Source organism: Lepidothrix coronata, unplaced genomic scaffold (genome assembly GCF_001604755.1).
Source record: "Lepidothrix coronata isolate B3197 unplaced genomic scaffold, Lepidothrix_coronata-1.0 Scaffold108, whole genome shotgun sequence".
Classification (NCBI taxonomy): Eukaryota; Metazoa; Chordata; class Aves; order Passeriformes; family Pipridae; genus Lepidothrix; species Lepidothrix coronata.
The window spans coordinates 715239-738038 of record NW_016690288.1 but is presented as its reverse complement, the minus strand read 5'-3'; the positions used below and the strand labels follow the sequence as shown (position 1 = coordinate 738038).

Here is a 22800-nt window from a genome sequence, read left to right as displayed (position 1 = left end):
AAGACTCTGCAAGGTGTGGTGGGTTTAAAATAAAGTGCAGAGATAGGCCTGACTGCAGGGTTTGTGAGCTGGGCTGGCACAGGATCAGCAGGGATTTGGTGTAGGAAGAAAGGATGGAAATCCTTCTTATTATGTGTGGAATATAATAAATAAGAATCCTTCTTATTATTTATGGGACACACCAAATCACAGCCACACAAAGGCTGCAGCAGCCCAAGCACAGGATCTGCAAAAGTAACCAAAAAGAAGAAAACTTCTTTCAGCAGCAGGTCTGGTTTATGTCAAGCTTAAGTACATTTTAAAGCAAGCCCTGGGATGAGCCTCAACCTGAGCCTTACATCTTCCAACTTAAAACTTCCAGCTTCCCATGGAAGTATAAGACAACCAGCTGCATTCCACGTGGGAGAGTTAATCTCCTGCCCCCCATTTCACCCACAGGAGGTAAATATATGAATAAATACATAAAACCTGTCAGCAGAGCCCCCTGGAAAGCTGTTTCCTTGCATTCAGGTTGTAACCATCATGAAAATCAGCATCCTAGGGCTGCTGCTTCCAGGATCCCTCTGAAGTGCAGAGTGACAGTTACAGGATGATGAGTTAGGGGCACGTGGAATGAACCAATTTATCCCAATTACTGCACTCTCCAATTTACACTTGCTGGACTTCCCTGACTCAGTCCATGCTCCCCACACAGGCTGCTGCTAAGAAATACTGAATCACCTCAATTTGAAGAGAAACTGTGTTAAATTCCCTGTGGAGTAATACTGGGAACAAACCACCTCCTCCTCTTTGCTGTTTGGGGTGTACCTTCTGTGTAGGGCCAGAGGGACAATCCCATGCCCAGCATTCCCAGGCACCCTGCAGAATTCACTGCAGCACCGGGAGCTGAGACGTGGGAAAAAAAGAGACACGAGTGGCACATTCTTCTTCCCAACCATTACCCTGCTCTGAAGGAAAGCAGCAGAACTTTCTCATTAAACATTCCATTTGCTGAGTCCTTTCCAGCCAGGATATGAGGAAAGCCCATCAAGAGCACCAATTAACATTTTGGAATAGACTCCCAAATGCAAACTTAACAGGATGACCAGCGTCTGGTGCTTAAACTTAACACCAACGCTGGAAACAGCTTCAAAGTGCCTTCAGAGTTAGAGCAGTGCTTTAAATGTTCTCATGAAATATTTGCATTATTAAAACTTGAAGACTATGAGAGACAGAAAGGGGCATTCAGAGGAGTTTGGCTGGTTTTGCATGGAAATATTATCACAGAATCCTCGAACAGTTTGGGTTGGAAGGGACCTTAAAGCTCATCTCGTTCCAAACCCCTGCCATGGGCAGGGACACCTTCCACTAGCCCAGGTCGCTCAGGATTATTTACTGGGATGTGGGACACTCAGGCTGAGGGATGGAATGGGTGTTGTTGGCAACCTGGGGTAAGGCATAAATCCCAAAGGAAACACAGCTCCAATGGGATGAATTAACAAGCAAGGTAGAAGACAAAAGAGCTCAAAAATAACCTCCCTGTCCTCCCACTCAGAGCACTCACACCACTGCTGGTGTTCCTGCTGAGCCTCAGCCTCTCTCCAGACCCACCCTGCCCGGGGGTGCTTTGAGAACAGGACAGGGACAGAATCCCAGGGTGGGTCAGGCTGGAAGAGACCCATCAGTGGGTCACTGGTGCCACCTCCCTGCTCAGGCAGGGCCAGCCCAGAGCACAGGGCACAGGATTGTGTCCAGAGGGCTCTGGAATCTCCCCAGGGAGGAGACTCCAGCCCCTCCCTGGGCAGCCTGTTCAGAGCTGGGGCACTGCCCAGGGAAGAAGTTCTTCCTCCTGTCCAGCTGGAGCTTCCTGGGCATCAGTTCCTGCCCGTTCCTCCTGTGCCATTGCTGGGCCCCCCGAGCAGAGCCTGCTCCATCCTCTGCCCCCTCCCTGCAGCCCCTGACACACAGTGGGAGGTCCCCTCTCAGGGTCTGCTCTGGAGGCTGAACAGCCCCAGCTCCCTCAGCCTTTGCTGCTCAGGGAGATGCTCCAGTGCCCTCCTCATCCTCACAGCCTGCGCTGGCCCCGCTGCAGGAGCTCCCTGGCCCTGCTGTGCTGAGGAGCCCGAGCTGGGCCCAGCCCTGCAGATGTGCCTGCCCAGGGCTGGGCAGAGGGGCAGGATCCCTCCCTGCCCTGCTGGAAATGCTCTTCCTGGTGTTCCCCAGGATCCCGTTGGCCTCCTCAGCCCCCAGGGCTCCCTGCTGGTCAGGGACAGCATTGTCTCTGTTTAGCAGACCCCAACCCCAAGGTGAACCCCCCCAGGGTTTTACCTCCAGCAGAAGACACACTTGTTGGCACAGGCCAGGCTGGGGGTGGCCTCCATGCAGCGGTGGCTCTCGATCCCATAGAAGGTGTGTTTGTAGCAGCCCCCTCGGCCCCGGAGCATCGACTGCGGGCACAGAGAGACAACACAACACCAGCACAGTGAGAGCACAGACAGACAACACAACACCAGCACAGTGAGAGCACAGCCTGTCCAACCACAGTGAGGGCACAGTTTGAAATCTGCTCCCTTCAGTCCCCAGGAACTCCAGTTCAAAGCCCTGTGAGTGACACTGCGAGGTCACCCAGGACACCAGTGCCACCAGTGCCACGCGCTCGGAGCGATTCCCAGCACACACCTATCAACAGTGTGACTGTTTGTACACAGCCCTACAGGCAAACTGCATTTATGAGGTCAAATTTATAACTGTTTTGGAGGAGAAAAAACTTTAATCTCATCAGTACCTTCTCCCTTGCAGACCCCAGCACAACAACGTGGAGCTTTCACTGAACCAGCCCACGAAAAAAAGCAGGAGAAGCCACTGGAGATGCAAGAAGTGTTGTTGTAAAAGGAGTAACAAGGATCAATTTTAAGGCTGCCCTACTGAACACTCCATTCCTTTCATTTGTCTGCCAGAGTGTTTCTTCCAGCACTAAATTAAATAAACACCCTGACCTTATAAACCCTCATTCACACCCAGCAGTGGCTCCAGCAGGACTCTGCACTTCCCTTCCCAGCACAACCACAGCAGCTTCCCAATGGGAATTAACTCCTGGTTAGCATTCAAGCTGCTCGGAGCAAAGACTGCCTTTCGTTAGCTCAGTTAAATAACAATAAATGAGAAAGAAGCTACTACTCTCAAAAGCAAATTTGCAGTATGACACAGCAGCTTCTTATACACCTGAAGGATCCTGGTGACCCAAAGGAAAGTCTTCACTGAGCAGCAGGGAAAAATATCCAGGTAACCCCTAAGATATGCACAGGCTGGTTGTACAGGTAGAAGATGAAACAAGGTGGGAAATGCTGTTTTTTCTACCCATTCTTCAAGCAGAGACTCCAGGAGATCCACAAATTCCAGGAGAGCAAGTTATATTTGGGACTCTTCTGAAAATGTGCAGGTTTTTTCGCTCTTTTCCGGGATTTGACAGAACACAATCTTTGCTATCTGTGATATCCCTATAAAAGTCTATTTAATGCTAATCCTGCCAGCCCTGCTCCTGCTTTCCAGTGATCCAAATCTCCAACGAGGCTCCTGGAGACACTCACACACTGGTGTGAACCTCAGGCAAAGCCACTGCCCGGAACCAATTTCAGCTCAATTTATTAGAAGCCTTTACATTCAATTCCTGCTTAAGCTAAAAATAGTGTGGGCCTATCTAAGCACATAGAGCTGCTATTTATTTTGTGAAATGGCTTTACAGCACTGCATTAAATTCTGGTTCTTTAATAAAAGCAGCTTCTCTGCTTTTCTCAGTCGCAACATTGGAGCTTGACAAGTTTTTCTTTGAACATTTCACGGCCTTCTCTGACACTAAAAATGACACAGGAGAGAAATATTTGTAAGAGTGAGCAGCAGAAGCATCAGTGGGATCGATGTATCTCACAAACACTCCTGACAATACAGGGCTGGGCGAGGAGAACAAGGTTTTTGATGAAACAGTTCACTGACAATACAAACTCGCTGGTGATTGCCATTCCAAGGGCTCTTTCCAAAACAAACAGAGTTAATCAAGCAGCAAAACAGAGCTGAGAGACCAAGGGCTGATCATCTCCACGGTGCAGGAATTAGAGATGTGCTGGCACGTTAATGAGGGGCTGATTCCCACAGGTTCTCATCCCAGGAATGCTGGAGGGGTTGGTGTTCTGCAGCGTGGAGGGGGAAGGGGCTGGAGCACCAGGAACAGCTAGGGGGGCTCAGCCTGGAGAAAAGGAGGCTCAGGGGGGACCTTCTGACTCTGCAACTCCCTGACAGGAGGGGGGAGCCGGGGGGGGTCGGGCTCTGCTCCAGGGAACAAGGGACAGGAGGAGAGGGAACGGCCTCCAGCTGTGCCAGGGCAGGGTCAGGTTGGATACTGGAAAAATTTCTTCATGGAAAGGATTATCCAGCCCTGGCCCAGCTGCCCAGGGCAGTGGGGGAGTCCCCATCCCTGGAGGGGTTTCAAAACTTGTAGATGTGGCACGTGGGGACCTGGGTCAGAGGTGGCCTTGGCAGTGCTGGGGGGATGGTTGGACCCCATCCTGGAGCTCTTTTCCAACCTAAATGATCTGTGATCCTCTGAATCAATGTTACTCCCCAAATGTACAACATTAGAGACCAACTTTCAAATCCTGAGTTTCTCAGAGACCTGCAGAGAACAACTGAAACTACAAACACCCTCAAGTAGCTGAACGTTGTTCTCCAGGGCTTTGTGCCTCTGCTGGGAATGTTTTTAAGTCTGCACACTGCTTGAAAAGGTTACAGAGCCTACAACAGACAACTGCAGGGCTGGGAGGGCGGTGTTTTCATATATATCATAGAATTATTGAGGTTGGCAAAGCCCTCTAAGACCATGGAGTCCAACCATTAACCCAGAACTGCCAAGCCCACCACTAACCCATGTCCCCAGGTGCCATTTTCCAGCTTTTGATGTTTCTTCAGTGGTTTCTCCCCTGTTTTAGGAAACCAGCCCCTTCCTGAGGGGCTTTTACATACCCTAAAAGCCTCTTGCCCAAATTGTATCCGTGTTTCCCTTTTCCATCTGTATTTATCCTTTCCCATATGTACACACCCACGGGTATTACACACCACCACATCCATACACACTCCCACAAGGGGAATTTTTAACAGTCCTACCATTAAGAAGCGACACCTCACTGTTTAAATCTGATTTAGAAAACCAGTGGAGGAGCAGTGACTGTCCCAGCCCAGCACAACAGGCTCAAACATCCTTGTGTGCCCGTCCAGGTGGAACAATGGACTGTTATCCCTGTTTCAGAGCCCTCACACTGGTGATGGAAACACTGGTGATGGAACCTTCCCCCTTTCCTCTGCAGTGTCCTGCTCCTGCCGTGTATTCCAGCAGGCAGGAGAGATTTTAGCAGACATAAGAATAACAGGAAAAAGCAGCAAATGATGTTCCCAGCTCTTTGCCACAGTCACATTCTCACTCTTCACAGCGGGGTTTTAACAGCTTGAAATGCAAGACTAAAGCTGGAAAGAGGCAATTTGGGTTTGTGCACACTTTTAAATGACATTTCATTGGGAAAGTGAAATACCTGAGTAAGTCTCTAGCTTTGTTTTATTTCCCAAAAGAGAAAAGGAAAGAGAGCACACCTTTGTCCACCGGCAGAGCTTCACCCCGGAATGGCTCCCAATGAGTTTGTAACCTGAAAACAAAGCAAAAAATAATGAAGGGCTGATTTTAACCTGCAGTAATTGAGACATAAAACATACCAATGGGTACCCAAAAGGATGAAGCATCACAGACTCAGTGCTGCTCTTCCTCATTGGCCCCCAGGTGACACCCCCAGCAATGACACAGCTGCACATCAGAGCCAAGGCTGTGGCCACCCAAGGGACTTCAGCCAACTGGGAATGGTTTCTTTGGATGGGACATTTATTTATATTGCTCAGTTCTGTTTGAATCAACAGGGTGGCCAGAAAACCCCTCTGTGGAACGGGCTGGCAGAACCACAGGTCTGACCCAGCGATGTGGGAGGGAGCAGGACAGGGAACCACAGACATCTCCCCAGCCCTGAGCCGTGACCCTCCGACAGCCTCTTCCCAGAAGCCAGGATCCCAAATCCCCACTGGCAGGTCTGACTGAGCCCAGAGGACAACACCTGATTCCCAGAGCAGCTGTGAGGGCAGGGGAAGGGACCCAACACACAAAGCTCAGCCTAAACCCAACCTTCAGGCTCACCAGCTCCATCCCCGTGGTTCTGGTGCAGCCACAGCGAGGGAGCTGCTACTTCATGCCCAGAGAAAAGCACTGCCCCATTCCCAAGATCAACACAATTCCATTTAAATGTCTTGCTCCAGGAGGATTAATCCCACAACACTCATTAAGCACTAAGTGCTATTATTACCCAAACTGCTCGAGTTGGGTTATTTCCCTCTTTGAAAAAAAAGTGCTTAGAGGCCAATATGTCTCAAGGATTAAAAGTCACTTCAAAATCAGCATAAAAATAAGAGGGATTTGTGATGCCTCGCTGTGTCACTCACAGGGCAGCTTTTCTGTGGCGCTGGCCTGGCTGGCCCCAAACTCAGCACATCCCAACTACCTGCTTTAGGGGGCAAAAAAATATCAAATGTTAGCTGTCAGGTCTTCTTCCTGCCAACCAGCAGGAGCTGAACAGGGAAAAAAGTCTCCTGCTCAGCACAACTGGCCTTCAGCTCCTCCGAGGAGCAGCAGCACAATTCCCTGCCCTGCCTGTTTGTCCCTGGGCAGCTCTGGCACAAGATTCCAGGGAGAGTGACTGCATCCCAAAGAGCCCCACACCTCCAAGGGCAGGGAGCCAGCCAGGAAGGACAGTGCCAGCAGATGCCACAACAGCTGCACCAGGTGGAAGTTAAACTGTGTGAAGGCACACACGGGCAAGGGGGAGCACAGTGCTCTGGTTCTGCCACTCAAAGCCAGCTGGGATCTGCCCAGGCTCCTCTCCTGCTTCACCTGGGGTTTGATCCCAGCTCCTCACACTGGCTCTGACCTTGCTGGGGGGTCAGGACAGGTGGTTTTAGCCTGAGGTGACACAGGACACTGCACAAACAGCAGCACAGAGGAGGTGCCCGGCAGGACCCTCTGTGAGATGGCAACGGGCCCAAGTGCCAGAGGAAGTGAGGCTTTGGGGGCTTCAGAGCCAGGCTGCTCCCATGGCCTGGGCTCCATCTCCCTCCTGCTCTGTGGGGATGGACAATACTGCAACATTTGCCTCTCTGAGTGAATAATTCCCAATATCCAGAGGGATGGAGCAGCTCTGCTGGGAGGAAAGGCTGAGAGAGTTGGGATTGTTCAGCCTGGAGAAGAGAAGCCCCAGGGTGACCTAATTGTGGCCTTCCAGGACCTGAAGGAGCTACAAGAAACATGGAGAGAGACTGTTTACAAGGTTTGGAGTGACAGGACAAGAGGGAATGGCTTCCCACTGCCAGAGGGCAGGGTTAGGTGGGATATTAGAAGGAATCCTTCCCTGTGAGGGTGGGGAGGCCCTGGCCCAGGTTGCCCTGAGAAGCTGTGGCTGCCCCATCCCTGGGAGTGTCCAAGGGCAGGTTGGATGGGGTTTGGAGCAACCTGGTACAGTGGAAGGTGTCCCTGCTCATGGCGGAGGGTGGCACTGGATGATCTTTAATGTCCCTTCCAACCCAAACCATTCCATGGTCAGCTCTTCTAACGTGGAACTGACGGTCCCCAAAGCCACAACCAATACTGGGGACACCTTTCCCTGGGACTGGATGACACTCAGAAGACCCTGTGGCAGGTTCTGACACTCTCCAGTGGCACAGCCACACACACACACAACTGCATCTGGCTGTGACCCGACATCTCCCCCACCCTGGCTCTGCCCTGCCCAGACCTTCAGCTTTTCTTTGCAAACAGGCTTGTCCAGCAAGGTCTAATCTCAACTGAGACCTCCCTGCACTGCTAAAATTCCTGCTCTTACAGGATTTCTGGATGAGAGCTCAAAGGAATGCTGCATTCCTCCTCCCTCTAATACAGCTGCCTGAGCCAGACTCTGCTGTCAACCAGCACAGCCCCAAGTCTTATTTTTGCCATTTTTCAAAATCCAGCAACAGCATTCATGGGAGATTATTCCCTCACAGATCACTTGTCAGTAGAAGTAATATGGCTGCTTTAAAATGGGCTTTGGAGGAAACTTAAATTGGAAATAGGACATGCTCTCCTAGATTTGCTGCTGAGCTGTTTGAGGGAAGAGAGAGGAAGCAGCTAAACTGAGCAAGATGCCAAGCACTGGAGCCCAGAGCTCCAGCATTTTCTCTTCAGTTACTGAAATCAACTTCCACCATGTGGAGCAGCCCCAGCTTCCTTTCAAGGCCAGGAAAACTGCCCCTGTTCAACACTAAAAACAGAGTCCCACAAACTGCAGCCAGCTTGAGGGATGAGAAGGGGTTTATTCATCTTGGCTGCTGCCAGGAGGCCCAGCTGTGGTGACAGGAGGGAACAGCAGGACTTGTAGAACTCCCTAAAGCCACTGTGCAGAGAACTTGGGTCCTTCACCACGGGGGAAACGGGGAGGAGTGTGGTCACCCTGCTAAAGCCACGCAGTGAGTGCTGCCCTGACACTTGGGAGTGAGATAAAATATCAGTGGCCAAGGCTGGGCACTTTTTACACCTCTGCTCCAGGTGAGCAGAGACCTTACAGCCTCTTTCTTGAAGCACTTGCTGTGCTGCTGGGAAGGAGGCAGCAAAAGAGTCTGGGCTAAAGGGAAGTACAAAAGGTTAAGCAAGAACCAAGCAGTGTCACAGAATCGTGGAACTGTTGTGGCTGGAAAGACCTCCGAGATCATCGAGTCCAACCATCACCCAGCACTGCCCATGTCCCCAAGAGCCACATCCACATGTCTGTTAAACCCCTCCAGGGATGGGGACTCCACCACTTCCTTGGGCAGCTGGGCCAGAGCTGGACACTCCTTTAATGAAGAAATTCCTCCTGATGTCCAACCTGACCCTCCCCTGGCACAGCCTGAGGCCGTTCCCTCTCCTCCTGTCCCTTGTTCCCTGGGAGCAGAGCCCGACCCCCCCCAGCTCCCCTCTCCTGTCAGGGGGTTGCAGAGCCAGAAGGTCCCCCCTGAGCCTCCTCTTCTCCAGGCTGAGCCCCCCCAGCTCCCTCAGCTGCTCCTGCTGCTCCAGCCCCTTCCCAGCTCCATTCCCTTTCCTGCACACGCTCCAGCCCCTCAGTGTCTTTCTTGTCCTGAGGGGCCCAGAACTGCCCCCAGGATTTGTGCAGTGCCAGCACAGGGGGACAGTCACTTCCTCACTGCAAAGTTTCAAACCAAACGTGAAAAAATGCCCTCCAAACCCAGCTTGGAGGGTCTCCAGCCCTGTTTCCCTTTTTCCCTTCAGGAAGCTCAGGGCAGCTCGACTCCTCCACCAGCTCTGCCACAACTTCCCCCTGGCTCTGCCATGGAATTCTCTGGAATCAAATCCCAGTGATGGCCCCAAGTCTGCACCTGTGGGTGCCAGGACTTCCCAGCCACACATTCACTGCTTTGTTCTTAAGGGATATTACTCAGGAGCAATAAGTCTAAGTGAATATTTGGATACAGCACCTTCCAAACAATCCAGTGTGTTGTCTTGATGGAACTGCTCACTGTCCCTCTGTATCTTCAGATGCTAAAGCTGAACAAACCAACCTATTTATTATTTCTCCAGCCTAATATTCAAAGGATTCCTTCAACTATAAACAGGCTCACAGTAATCAGCTCGACTCCTGTCTAAAGGCCCAAAGAGCATCTAATCTGAAGGCTGTGTATTAGTTGATCCTGCTGGAGATGATAAATTTGGCATGACCCAGAAGCTTGCCAAACTTCCCTGAAATTAAGTGTCACTTTTATAGACATGAATTAAGCTTTAAAACAAGCTTTGGGGTGAAATGAGTGTTATCAGGCAGCAACACCAGGCTGAGAAACATTTGGAGATTGCTCACCCTGACAGCCCAAGCAGAGTTTAACAGCCCACAGAGGGACTTGGAAAGGGAGAGATGGTCATGTCACAGCTCAAGATTGCTCCAGTGTCTGGGGCAAAACTGGGCTGCAGCTCCTGGAAGCTACATTGCAGCATTTCAACTCCATCGTGGATGTTATAGTTTTTAAAGTTCTTCCTCTGAAAGTCAAAGAGCTCATGGAGGGACCCAGCTGAGCTCTCAGCCCTGAGCCAGGACTCTCTGTCTATAAACCCACGGCACATTTTGGGATATCAAGGAGTTCTGGGTGTGGTTTGCCAGTTTGCCAGTGCCATACACACAACCAGCCTTTCTAAGGTCCTGCATGGGGATGAGTTATGCAAATAAATGAACAATTACATTACTTTTGGAAGCTGAACAGATAAACTGAATTTCTCCCAGTACAACTGTCCCTCTCAGCAGCAGGGCCATATCTGCACAGGCTGAAAAACTGAGCTGAGAGACAGCCCTGCTGAACAGCTCCCAAACACTGCTGACTGTGCTGAGGAGCAGAATGTCCAGAAGAAACCCCACAGACAGAATCATTGAGGCTGGAAAAGCCCTCCAGGATCATCAAGTCCACCCTGTGCCCCATCCCCACCCTGTCCCCCAGCCCAGAGCACCGAGTGCCACCTCCAGTCCTTCCTTGGACACCTCCAGGGGTGGGGACTCCACCACCTCCCTGGGCAGCCCCTGCCAGTGCCTGACCACCCCTTCCATGGAGAAATTCCTCCTGATGTCCAACCTGACCCTCCCCTGGCACAGCTGGAGGCCGTTCCCTCTCCTCCTGTCCCTTGTTCCCTGGGAGCAGAGCCCGCCCCCCCCCCGGCTCCCCCCTCCTGTCAGGGAGTTGCAGAGCCAGAAGGTCCCCCCTGAGCCTCCTTTTCTCCAGGCTGAGCCCCCCCAGCTCCCTCAGCTGCTCCTGCTGCTCCAGCCCCTTCCCCAGCTCCGTTCCCTTCCCTGAACACACTCCAGCCCCTCAATGTCTTATTTAATTTAATTAGGAAAGAATACAAGTAGATCAGTGGTTGAAAAATCCCCCAGAACTCTAAGGAAAGGACCCAGCCATCCCTGTCCAGGAGTGCAGTCACCACCAGCCTGGAAAAGCCAATCTGGTGTCACATTGTGCTTCACAAACTCTAATGGCTTTCACAAGGCTGTTGGTCTGAGAAGAGCAATACAGAGCTGACAAATGAGTGTGGTTTTATCAAGCACTCCCCCGAAATAAAAGCCTCTGCTCTGAAGCAATGATTATCTGTTAAAGCTGAAACTCAGTGCACAGAGAGGAATTTCACACCAGGAGAATGTTTACAGGGGAAAAAAGTTCCCAATTTCCTGCTGTTTTGCAAGAGTGCAGTTCAAAAGGGCCAGAGCTGAAGGATGGTGGCACAGCAGGATCCAAAGCTGAAACAGAACTGCTGCACTTGAGCCACCACCCCAAAGACTAGAATTCATTACTAGAAAGTTATTATTAATAATAATAATTAATAATAACATCAAGAAATGCCATTGGTGAAGAATCTGTTCAGACTGTATCAGTATTTAATACAAATTTAAAAATAAGGCCATTCTGGACAGTGGAATTTTTCAGATTGCCCAAGCACGAGAGGAGAAACCTTCAGGTTCACTCCTGGAACTCCTCAACCTTCAAGAAATCCTTGCCAAGCCCATCAAGACCTACTTTAGATTCTCTCTTTGTCTGCAAAAGCGCTCTTAAAAGTACAGAAGGCTCGTGATTTGTGAAGGACTCGCTTCCAGGAGCTCAGAGCAGGAGAGAGGGCACGAGAAGGGACTGCAGGACTGCACCTTGAATGCAGAACCACCGTCATTCCCAAAGGGAGGGGAAGTTCAGACTTCCAGCTGCTTTAGATCCATCTTGTTGTACACAAAATGAACACCTGGAGTGTTTTTAACATCCAGGAAAAGTCTCCTGAACTAGGGAAAGGAATAAGCTGCTTCCCAGGCAGCCCAAAGCCAACCTGGCGTCGAGCGAACGAGACTGGCAAAGTTCAAGGTGGGAATGCCAGGAGCTGGAATAAATTCCAGCCTCAACAGCTGATCATAAAAGAGCTCAAGAACTCTCAAAACTGGCTTTTTGCTTCGCCCCAGATGCCTGTTTTAAGCCAAGAGCACCTTTTCCTCTGCAGCACAGAAGTGCCTGGGCAGTGGGAATATAAATCCTCCAGTACTCAAAGGCAGAACTTCTTGTCAAATTATGGCTCTGACAGGAACCTCAGACATCAATGATATTTTCAGCTGTACCAACACCAGAAGAAAAGCCTTTTGTATCTGGCCCCTTTGACAAAGAACATCATGACAAGCCAGAGCATTCCCTGAACAAACTGTTTGCCAGGAATGTGTCCCACTGGGGACCCCCACCAGGGTTTGGAGAAGGGAGCCCACGGGCAGCAACACTGTGGCAGCTCAGCCATCCCCCAAACTGCAGGTTCTTGGGGCCTCCTCCCACCCGAGGAGAGATGGAGGAAGGATGTTCATCCCTCAGCCCAAGCAGCTTCACTCATTTCTACCCTGGGTTTGCCATCCTGAGAGAACTGCTGCTCCCCAAAACAGGATCACAGAACGGTTTGGGGGGGAAGGGACCTCAAAGATCAACCAGCCCAACTGGTGATTCAGCCATTCCCACAGGGAATGGCCTCCCACTGCCAGAGGGCAGGGTTAGATGGGATATTGGGAAGGAATTGTTCCCTGGGAGGGTGGGGAGGCCCTGGCCCAGGTTGCCCAGAGAAGCTGTGGCTGCCCCATCCCTGGGAGTGTCCAAGGTCAGGTTGGATAAACTTGGAGCAACCTGGGATAGTGGAAGGTGTCCCTGCCCATGGCAGGGGGGTAGGTTCAGATTATCTTTAATGTCCTTCCAACCCAAGCCATTCCAGGATTCTGTGAATCTTTATTCACAGGGAAAAAAAAACCAAACAACCAAACCAAAAAAAACAATAAATCTGCAAGAACTTGACATTTTTAAGAACTGCACATCAGTGCCAGCTCAGGCTGAAGTTCAAGGTGGAAGGTGCCAGCCTGCAAAAGTCTGTCCCTCAGGTCAGAACAAATCCAAAAAGAGACAGAACTACAAGCTGCTAGAATCTGGATTTTATTTGGTTGTGTTTTACTGAGACACTTTTCAGTCACCCGGGGCACATTCCCTTCTCCACATTCCCATGTGCCTGCCCTGTCCCTTGTGTGGGGAGACTGTCACCTTCTGAAGAAAGGACACTGAATCTTATCCTTGCCTGAATGTATCCTGTATTTTCCTCCAGTTTAGACTTAATTTCAAAGACCAACACCCTCCAAACCCCTTCCAAAATCTAAAACAAAAAAGGGGTGCACTTCAAATATAAATGCATTTATACTTATTTTCCTTTATTACACATGGGGTAATTCTACCAGCTCTGTCACATGAGGGGAGAGTCAGGCCCTCAAAACTGAGCTTTCACCATCTCCTCTGCTCCTGAAAAGTTGCTACATCAGGGCCAGTAAATTAGCATTGCAGTCAGGTCCTGGCAGCTTCCACATGGTGGGACTTCAGCACCTTCTGCTGCCTGGACTCTTCCCTTTTAACTGGTGTTCACTCTTTATTTACACAGACATTTCCTGAGGAATTGATCTTCTCTATGCCTGGCTTTGGTCACTGTATTTATTCTGCTCACTAAGGGTAAAGTGTTATTTAGCAAACTAATTTTTCATCTCCCCACGGCCAATATTTGATTTCTGTGGCACATTTTGGGGACTGCACCAGCCTCGCTAATCCCTGGCCCAGCTGTGGGCTGCTGGTGCCACCTGGAGTACAACAGCTGCACCCAAAACCTCCCAAATCCCAAACACTGGAGCACACAGCCTGCAAAAATCTCTCTGGATCTCATTCCCCAAAGTCTGGACACTCCAAAAGCTCAGCACAGGGAGCCAAGCTGAGCTGGTCACGAGAGCTCGGAGCTGCAGGCACCGGAAAGCTCAGCCCAGGAAGGGACAGCAAAAGCCACCAAATGCTTTTAAAAACCTCAACTGGAAGTTGGTGAGCACTTGAAAAGCCCAGCTTTCAGTATTTTTCTGAAATCAGCCTCTTGCTTGCCCAAATACACCGAGAAACACAGACTAAAGCACATTTTTAGCTCGACTACGAAGTCAAAGCACAACAAAAAGTGGCTGCTGAAGCAGCCCAGGCTCTTTTGGACATGAGCTGTGTCCTAATACACCACTTGCCTTTGGTTACAAGTAAATCAGAGTATCCTGGACACCCTGGGGCTAAATTGTAGACCAGGAAAGACAGAACAATCCAAGAGGACTGCAGCAAAACTGTCCCTGTGGGAGCAGAGAAGACACAACAGAATAATTTATCCAATGTCAGGGGGGTCAGTCTTTGGCATCAGTAACCAACCCATCCCCATATCCAGAAATACATGGGAGGAACAGAGTAAGGAATCAGAGAATTCCAGAATGGTTTGTGTTGGAGGGACCTTAAAGACCATCCAGTGCCACCCCGTGCCACGGGCAGGGACACCTTCCACTAGCCCAGGTTGCTCCAAGCCCCGTCCAACCTGGCCTGGGACACTTTCAGGGGTCCAGAGGCAGCCACAGCTTCTCTGGGCAACCTGTGCCAGGGCCTCCCCACCCTCCCAGGGAACAATTCCTTCCCAATATCTCACCTAAAACTACTTTTCCAGTTTGAAGCCATTGCCCTTGGAATCTCCTGAGCAAACATTCAGCTCTTCAGGGCGCTGAGTTGGTTTTTTCCGTGTCACTCCTGCACATTTAAGAGAAGCACCTCAGGTAGGAGCTGCAGCTCTGCCAAACACACCTCTGAGGTGACAGGGCAGCTGGAAGGAGCTGGCACTGTGCAACACCAGGGTTAGGCTCCAAATCCTTCAGGAAGTCAGTGCAGTGAAACAACAACTCTCCCAGCTGCCAGGCTGCACTCCTGTGCCCAGCAGGACAACGTGTTTGGCTTCCAGTGGGACCATCAGCACCAGTAAAACATTTGGCAAATCAAGGTGGGGCTGTGACTAACGATGGTAATGACCCCAACAGGGGTCACACTGAATCATGGGATGTTCTGAGCTGGGAGAGACCCCCAAGGATCCTGGAGTCCAACCCTCAGCCCTGCACAGACCCAGCCCCAAGAGTCACCCCCTGTGCCCCAGAGGATCAGCCAAACCCTCCCTGAGCTCTGGCAGCCTTGGGGCTGTGCCCACTGCCCTGGGGAGCCTGGGCAGTGCCCAACCAGCCTCTGGGGGAAGAACCTTTGGCTGAGATCCAACCTGAGCCTGCCCTGACACATAGAAGAGTGTTTTGGTTTGGGTTTTTTGTTCGTTTTACAGAAAGAAAACCCCACGCTGTTTGTTTTTCACAGTCATCTTTCCTATTAAAACAGCAGCTTGAGACTCCCTCTAAAGCTAAACAAGGATGGAGATGCACTTCCTGAAAAATCAGCAGCTCCAGGAAGGCTCCCATGCACTTCACCATGTCCAAAATACTCCTGGCACCCAGGCCAAACAAAAAGAAAAACTTCCATCCCTGCAGGGATCGTTTCAAGAATCTACAAGCAACCACAGAAAGCAAACGTTAATATTGGGCTGTAATTCCTAATAACCACAGGAAACATCCCCATGAAGAGTTTGCTCCTATTTTCAGTTCATTTCATTTCTTTCCCTCTACCTAAACACATGGAATGACTAAAGCATCGGGAGCACCGCTGCAAATCTCACACACAAACACTGCCAGCGTCTCTCCCACTCCACTTTTCCTGGAGGCACTAGAGAGCCTGGGCTGTGTCTGTGTTTTATGCAAGGCTGAGCACTGATGGGATGGAATCAGGGCTGGCTCACAGCACAAGCTGTGACTTTAAAAAGCAACTATTACTGAGCACCTTTTATCAAGGCATCTGCAAGCAGGCAACTACAAGAGCTTACACACCTCGACAACCCAACCCAACCCTGCTAAATTTAGCCCAGATTCAATGCCAGGGCTAAAATAAAACCACTGCTTAAGCAATATTCACTTTATCTACAGCAAGGGAAATTTGTTTGAAGGTGAATCAAGAGGTTACAACAGCCTGAAGAGACGCTGCTCAAAGGCAAACTCTGTTATGCAAGTGTAGTGTCAAAGAACAGCTTTCTCTGAACCACTAATCCTTGTTTTCCTTCTCTTCGGGCTAATTGTGCCCTCAGGGATAATCTTGAAAAGGACTTTTTACAAGAGCTTGTAGTGCCAGGACAAGGGGGAATGGCTTCAAACTCAGAGGGCAGGGTTAGATGGGATATTGGGAAGGAGGGTGGGGAGGCCCTGGCACAGGTTGCCCAGAGAAGCTGCCCCACCCCTGGAAGTGTCCAAGGGCAGGTTGGAGCAACCTGGGCTAGTGGAAGGTGTCCCTGCCCATGGCAGGGGGTGGGACTGGATGTGCTTTAATGTCCCTTCCAACCCAAACCACTCCGTGATTCCACCCCCAAAGCAACCAGTTGCTGCTCAATAAATCAGATTCTCTTTTGACTCCACTGCACTTGTTATCTGTGGAGGGAATGATGCTGAGGGAAGGAGGGAGTTGGTTCATTTTTATAGCCACAAAAACCTCTCTTGGTTTGTTATTGGCAGGAAAAAACGTTACATGACACGAAAAAGAAACAACTTTTCTTCTTCACTGCTGAGTGACCATTACAGAATTGGGTGAGCAGCAGAGGAGGGGAGGGCTGGGAGGGGCAGCTGGAACTACAAGGAGACAGACACAATAGTTTTAAGCCTTTGAAAACGCAGATTTGAAACAGCAGCTCCTACTGGTTGACCCAGTACTGGCACTATCCAGAATGCCAAAGGAAGGGAGAAATATGGACCCATTAATCAGGATAATGAATTATGTCCCTGGAGCACCACAAGGAAACCAAAACTCCCCAGGGAGCCTTCCCTTGTGTCAAAAAACCGATGGGAGGAAGGCGACCTTCCATTTGCCAAATGGCCACTTCTTAAAAAAGCAAAGTTTCATTCACGCCCCGAAAGCAAACCAACAGTGACTGGGTGAGACAAACACTCCTACAACCCTACAAATACCACCCAGGGCCAGCACAGAGCCCTGCACCCCAAAAAAAGGCAGGGCAGGGTGCCAAAAACCACCCACTCTCCCTCTCAGGGGTCAGTAGCACAGGTACCAGAGCCCACCCGGGGTCCTGTGTCCCAAAGCAACAATCACATGGGGAGAACTTCAGAGCTCGGCTCTCAGGGACCACAAGGGCCTGCTCAGAAGCACCAGGAGAGAAGCCCAGGGCAGTGGTGGAGTCACCAGCCCTAGAAGTGTTCAAAACCACGTGGATGTGGCACTTGAGGACGTGGGTTAGTGGTGAACGTGGGTGGTTGGACTTGATGATCTGAAAGACCTTTTCCAACCTTAACGATTCCATAATATTGATTTAGCAACAGAACTGAGCACACTGTCTCCTAAGAGGTAAAAGAAATTAGACTGAACTGCCTTCAGTCTCCACCTGAGCAGCAAGGGGAAGCTCCATCACCTTTCCAGGGCTCAGTCTGGCTCCTCTCATGCTTGTCCTTTGATTTAAAAAAGTCATGAAATTTATTCCAACTGTTCTCCAGAGCTCACTGACCTAATCATCTGGTGGATGGTTAGTTTAAAATTAGTTTGAACTCGTTCCTAGTCTGGAAATACGTTTCAGTAACAAAATCAGAGTTTGAAACTGAAATAAAAGCAGGGGACTAAAGGGAAAACAGAGGTGCAAAGCTGATCTTGAAATATTCTCTGAGGAACCTCCACTCTGGGAGCTGGAGGCACATGGGACCATCAGCATCACTCCCAGGCTGATACTTTAAACCCTGGGAACTCCAAGTTGGCCATGAGCCAGCAGTGTGTCCTGGGGCCAGGAGGGACAACGGGATCCTGGGGAGCATCGGGAAGAGCATTGGAGCAGGTCAGGGAGGGATCCTGCCCCTCTGCCCTGCCCTGGGGAGGCACATCTGCAGGGCTGGGCCCAGCTCGGGCTCCTCAGCACAGCAGGGACAGGGAGCTCCTGGAGCGGGGCCAGGAGGCCACAGAGGTGATGTGGGGTCTGGAGCCTCTCTCTGATGAGCAGAGACTGAGGGAGCTGGGCCTTGTCTAGAGAAGAGAAGGCTGAGCAGGGATCTCATCAATCCATACAAATACCTCCATGGCAGGAGCCAGGAGGATGGTGCCAAACTCTCCTCAGTGGTGCCCAGTGACAGGGCAAGGAATGATGTCCATAAACTAAACCACAAGTTTCACCTCAACATGAGGAAGAACTTCCACATGAGGTGGCAGAGCACTGGAACAGCTGCCCAGGGAGGCTGTGGAGACTCCCCCTCTGGAGACATTCCAAACCTGTGTTCCTGTGTCACCTGCTCCAGGTGACCCTGCCTGGGCAGGGGGTTGGACTGGATGATCTCCAGAGGTTCCTGGAGATCCTGTGTTCTGTGGTCTTTGTCCTGCCATGACTGAGGGTCCAGAGCAGCCTCTGTCACACAAAGAACACCCCCTTCCACTGCTCTGGTCAAAGTCCACCCCCAAACCCCCCAGTCCTGTTCCCCCCCAGGGCTGTGCAGCCTCACCTTGTTTCGTGAGCGCGTCCCTCAGGGCCGGTGTTATCATCTCCCTCTTCTCCTCCTCCTCCTCCTCCTTCCTCCCAGGGTTCTCTCTCCTTCCAACATCTCCTTCCTGGAGCTCATGTTCTCTCTGTTCAAAGACAGTGAATTACAACCATTTACATTCCAGCATCACACTTGAAATGCTGTGGTACAGTTCAGTTAAACCAGTGGCAAGTGCCAACACAGCAATTCCTGCTTTGGTGTAATCTTGCATTTTATCCCTTTTCCCTTCAGACTCTGGCCCTTTGGTAATTTAGGACAGTAAATCTGAAATAAAAACCCCACAACACACTGGATTTTTTTCTACTAACACAGCAATGACATTCTCAAGGATGTTTTAGCAAACAGGGTGTTAAATCCCATCCAAGAGCGAGAGGGACTCCAGGATTTAAGCCCCAGCGTTCCATGGCTGCACAACCACCCCTTATCCCCACAAGGAGTGACACATATTTGGGAGAGGAACCCACACCACTCCAGTGCCAGCCCAGGAGTTCACAGAGCAGAATTTGTGCTCTCCACAAGCCCCCCGAGGCAGCACCCACAGGCACCACCAAAATTCAGCCACCAGCAAAGACCCTGCGAGGAAAGGCTGTTCCCTGCCCCACAGCCAACTCCAGCAGCATCCCATGGAAGCCTGGCTTCCAGCTGAGCCCTTGGAGCTCACTAAAAACCAAAGGCAAGGAATATCAGGTTATTAGGATACGCTTCCAAGCAGGAGAAGCAAACCCTGGCACGTAAAAAGTGGTGAATCCCCCGCTGAGTGTCACTTCTGAGACTTTCTGGGTATTTATTGTCTCATGTCTGCACAAAGAAGCATCAAAGTGTAAATAATGACTTGGATATTTCATGCAACTTGTAATCTGTCAGCTCTTTATGGCTTTTATTACGGGAGTTATGGATAAACAACAAACAAAACCAAGCAGAGGACATTTTGTCTGCACAAAACTGAGGGTATTTCACAGCCAAGGCTCTTTCGTGCCAAAGGCATCAAGAAGTTCATAGAAATGCTTCCAGTTTTTGAGTCTGCCCACCAACTGTCAGCATCACTAAGGAAACCAGTGCTCCTGACTTGCCAGACTGTTCTTCCCAAGCAGGGAAAGGAATTTGGCTGCTCCTGGATGTAAACAGGCTTATTTTCTACCTGAGAAAATAAAAGGTGCCTCCAAAAAAAAATCAGAAGTAGTAATAAAAACACACACACACACATAGACCCAGAGGTTAAAGGACAGAACAGTTCCTGATAAGCACTGGAGAAGGAAGCAGGAGAGTAAAATATTTAGGGACAGAGATTATTGCCTTCCTTACTCATTTTGGATAAAACTGGGCTCACAGATGTTGTGCAGGAAGATCTTTTCCAACAACCACAACATGGTCCTTCCTGAAGGAGAAAGCTGTGTCCATCTTCTGCTTCCTCACACTCAGTTTGCTGAGCTTCCAGGAGGGAATTCCTTGGGTTTTATAACACATCCAAACCCCCCTCAAAGGCTACATCTAATAATTTACCTGTCATTTGGTGGGTTTACAAGCTCATTTCTTGAGCCTTGATCTTCATTTATCTCTTCAACAGTACAATATTAATATTGCTGGGAAAGCCTCATGCATAAGGAAGGAAGGAGATGGAAGATGAAGATTTTATGTATTAAGTGTTAAATAAAGAGTTTCTCCTGCCACAAGTCATCATTTAAGGCAGAACCAGGCCCAAGGAAAGGTTCTGCCTTAGACTGAGCACCCTGGGCTAGTGGAAGGTGTCCCTGCCCATGGCAGGGGGAAGGACTGGATGAGCTTTAAGGTCCCTTCCAACCCCAACCATTCCACGATTCTGAGATTTGGGAGCCACTCAAAATGCTCAGAAGGATTCAAACATGGACATGTGCCCTGTAATCTCATGCCAGGCCAATTCTCCCAGAAGAACTAACCCTACATTAGGGAGCACATCATAACATTTAAAATGCAGCAAACTGATTTAATTCCAAATGAGACATCCCACCCAAGACACTCTCCAGATATGGAAGGAGCCTTTCTGCACTTAAAGCATTTGCATTTCTACCTCCCTGTCACTGCAGGGCCTGAAAAAAGGCACCTAAAATCCCATTCTGGCAGAGCAGAAATACAGTTCACTAATCATTTTTCCCCTCCCAGAGATGATCATAATTTTCCCTCCCCACACCCTGATGTCAAAGCCTGTAAACAAAACAATCCTGTGTTTTTCCCTGAGCTGCAATCCCTGACTCGTTCCCTTTGGCAAGTGATGGGCTTCAGATACTCCCTGTGTGGGAAATGGGAATTCCCAGCCCAGGGATTTGTATTTATTTGCTTAATAAACCTTTCATATCTGTTAGTTAGGGTTGGAGCAAAGAGAACAAAAGTTAACTTTGCACAGAGCAAACTTCTCCAGTTGTGGTGATTTAGCAGAGACCCCTGTAGTAAATCCAAGACAAATCCCTGCCTTTCCATAACAAATCAAGCAAGTAGTGAAAAGAGCCAGCTTTTCAGGCCCCTTTTCTCACTGCCAGAAAAATGAAGAGTCATCCCCTGGTGTGTATTCCCAAAGAAGAGAACCTACAGATGAGAAACCTGTGGATACACCCGGATTCCCTGGAATCAGGACTCAGCAGAGCTGGAGGGGGGGGTGGGTTTGATTTGAATAAAAGCAGTTGAACCTCAGATGGAGGTGAAGGGAAGGAGGAATCTCTTCCCCTTTCCTGCCATCCAGGCAGAGCAGCACAGCCCCTGTGGGCACAGAGCACCCAGTTCTGAGGGGGCCAGAGCATCTGACACAGGGCACAGTCCCAAAAAGGGGCTCAGCACCCCCTGCCAAGGCAGAGGTGCTGCTGCCACTTGGATAAATCACCTTCCAAGTGTTTCAAAGGGTTTCCTACAGATTTGCTTCCCAAACTCAGCCCCAGCTGCATCCAAGTGTGACCAACACAACGTGCTGCTGCCACTTCTCTTTGGAGAGCTCTCTCCAGGATGTCCAGGTGCCCAGTATCTCCCTGGTTTCTATTTTGTTACATCAAATATCCTGCAAATTAATATTGCAGGGGGGAGAAAAACAAAAAAAGGTACCTAAACTCCATGTAAAGTCTGAGAAAGTTGGGGCTGTTCAGCCTGGGGGAGGGAAGGTTGTGTGGAGACCTCACAGCACCTTCCAGGAGCTGAAGGGGCTCCAAGGCAGCCAGGAAGGGACTCTGCATCAGGAGCTGCAGTGACAGGACAAGGAGAACGGGTTCAAACTCAAAGAGGGGAAATTTAGGTTGGGTCTTGGGAAGGTATTGTTCCCTGGGAGGGTGGGGAGGCCCTGGCACAGGTTGCCCAGAGAAGCTGTGGCTGCCCCTGGATCCCTGCAAATGTCCAAGGTCGGGTTGGACAGGGCTTGGAGCAACCTGGGCTAGTGGGAGGTGTCCCTGCCCATGGCAGGGGGTGGAACAAGATGGTCCCTTCCAACCCAAACACATTCTATATGATTCCCTAAATTAACTTAATTTAGCACTTTCAGCCTCATGGCTCTACTTGTTGATTTGCCGTGGCTGAAAAAACAAAGTTCCCCCAGAAGCTTTTACTCTGAGAAGAAAAATGACACCCAGAATACCCCAATTTTGACTAAATTTCTTTCCTGCTTAACCTCCCAGTGATCAGACAAGAGGGAACCCTTGGCCTTGCCATGATTTACAGCCTCATCCATCTAAAGGCTCCAGGATCTTTTAACAAATGAAAGGCACAAGCATTAGGAAAACAGTGATACATCAGGGGCTGGAGCCAGGACTAACAACCAGAGCTGAGGGAAAACACTGGCAGGGCTCTCAGGAAAAGGCTGCCTGGCAGCAGGAAGGATTAGCAAAAGTTTCCCTGGGGAGCTGTTAAATGAAGTACTAAAGTTCATGAATTACATGACTGAAGAGTTAAAGTTCACAGCAAGCAAAGCTCCAGGGGCAGGAGGACAGCCAGGAATGCTGACAGCTTTTCCTCTCCCTCGGGCTCATCTGTCAGGGATGGCAAGAGCCACGTGGGGATTTGGGAAGTTGATGAGACATCAGGCTGCCCACAGAAATGGCACTTGTTTCCTTACAAAACAACCTTCCTGTAAGGCTAAAACACATGGAAAAGAAGGGCCCAGGGAGCAGGCTTCCACAGGGATACTCTGGAGCACAAGGAGATCTCATGGCAGTCACAACTTCCTGGGCAGGGGCAGAGGAGGGGCAGGGACTGAGCTCTGCTCTGGGGGGACCAGGGACAGCAG

General features: G+C 50.2%; 1 protein-coding gene across 1 annotated transcript in view; it reads right to left on the bottom strand.

Moving 5' to 3' along the window:
• LOC108501827 (S-adenosyl-L-methionine-dependent tRNA 4-demethylwyosine synthase-like) overlaps positions 1-22800 on the bottom strand; it is a 103395-nt gene that overhangs the window by 63340 nt on the left and 17255 nt on the right. The window contains 4 exon segments of the mRNA XM_017824074.1: positions 2308-2375; positions 2377-2426; positions 5556-5666; positions 18528-18651. Coding sequence (XP_017679563.1) covers positions 2308-2375; positions 2377-2426; positions 5556-5666; positions 18528-18651 — 353 coding nt within the window.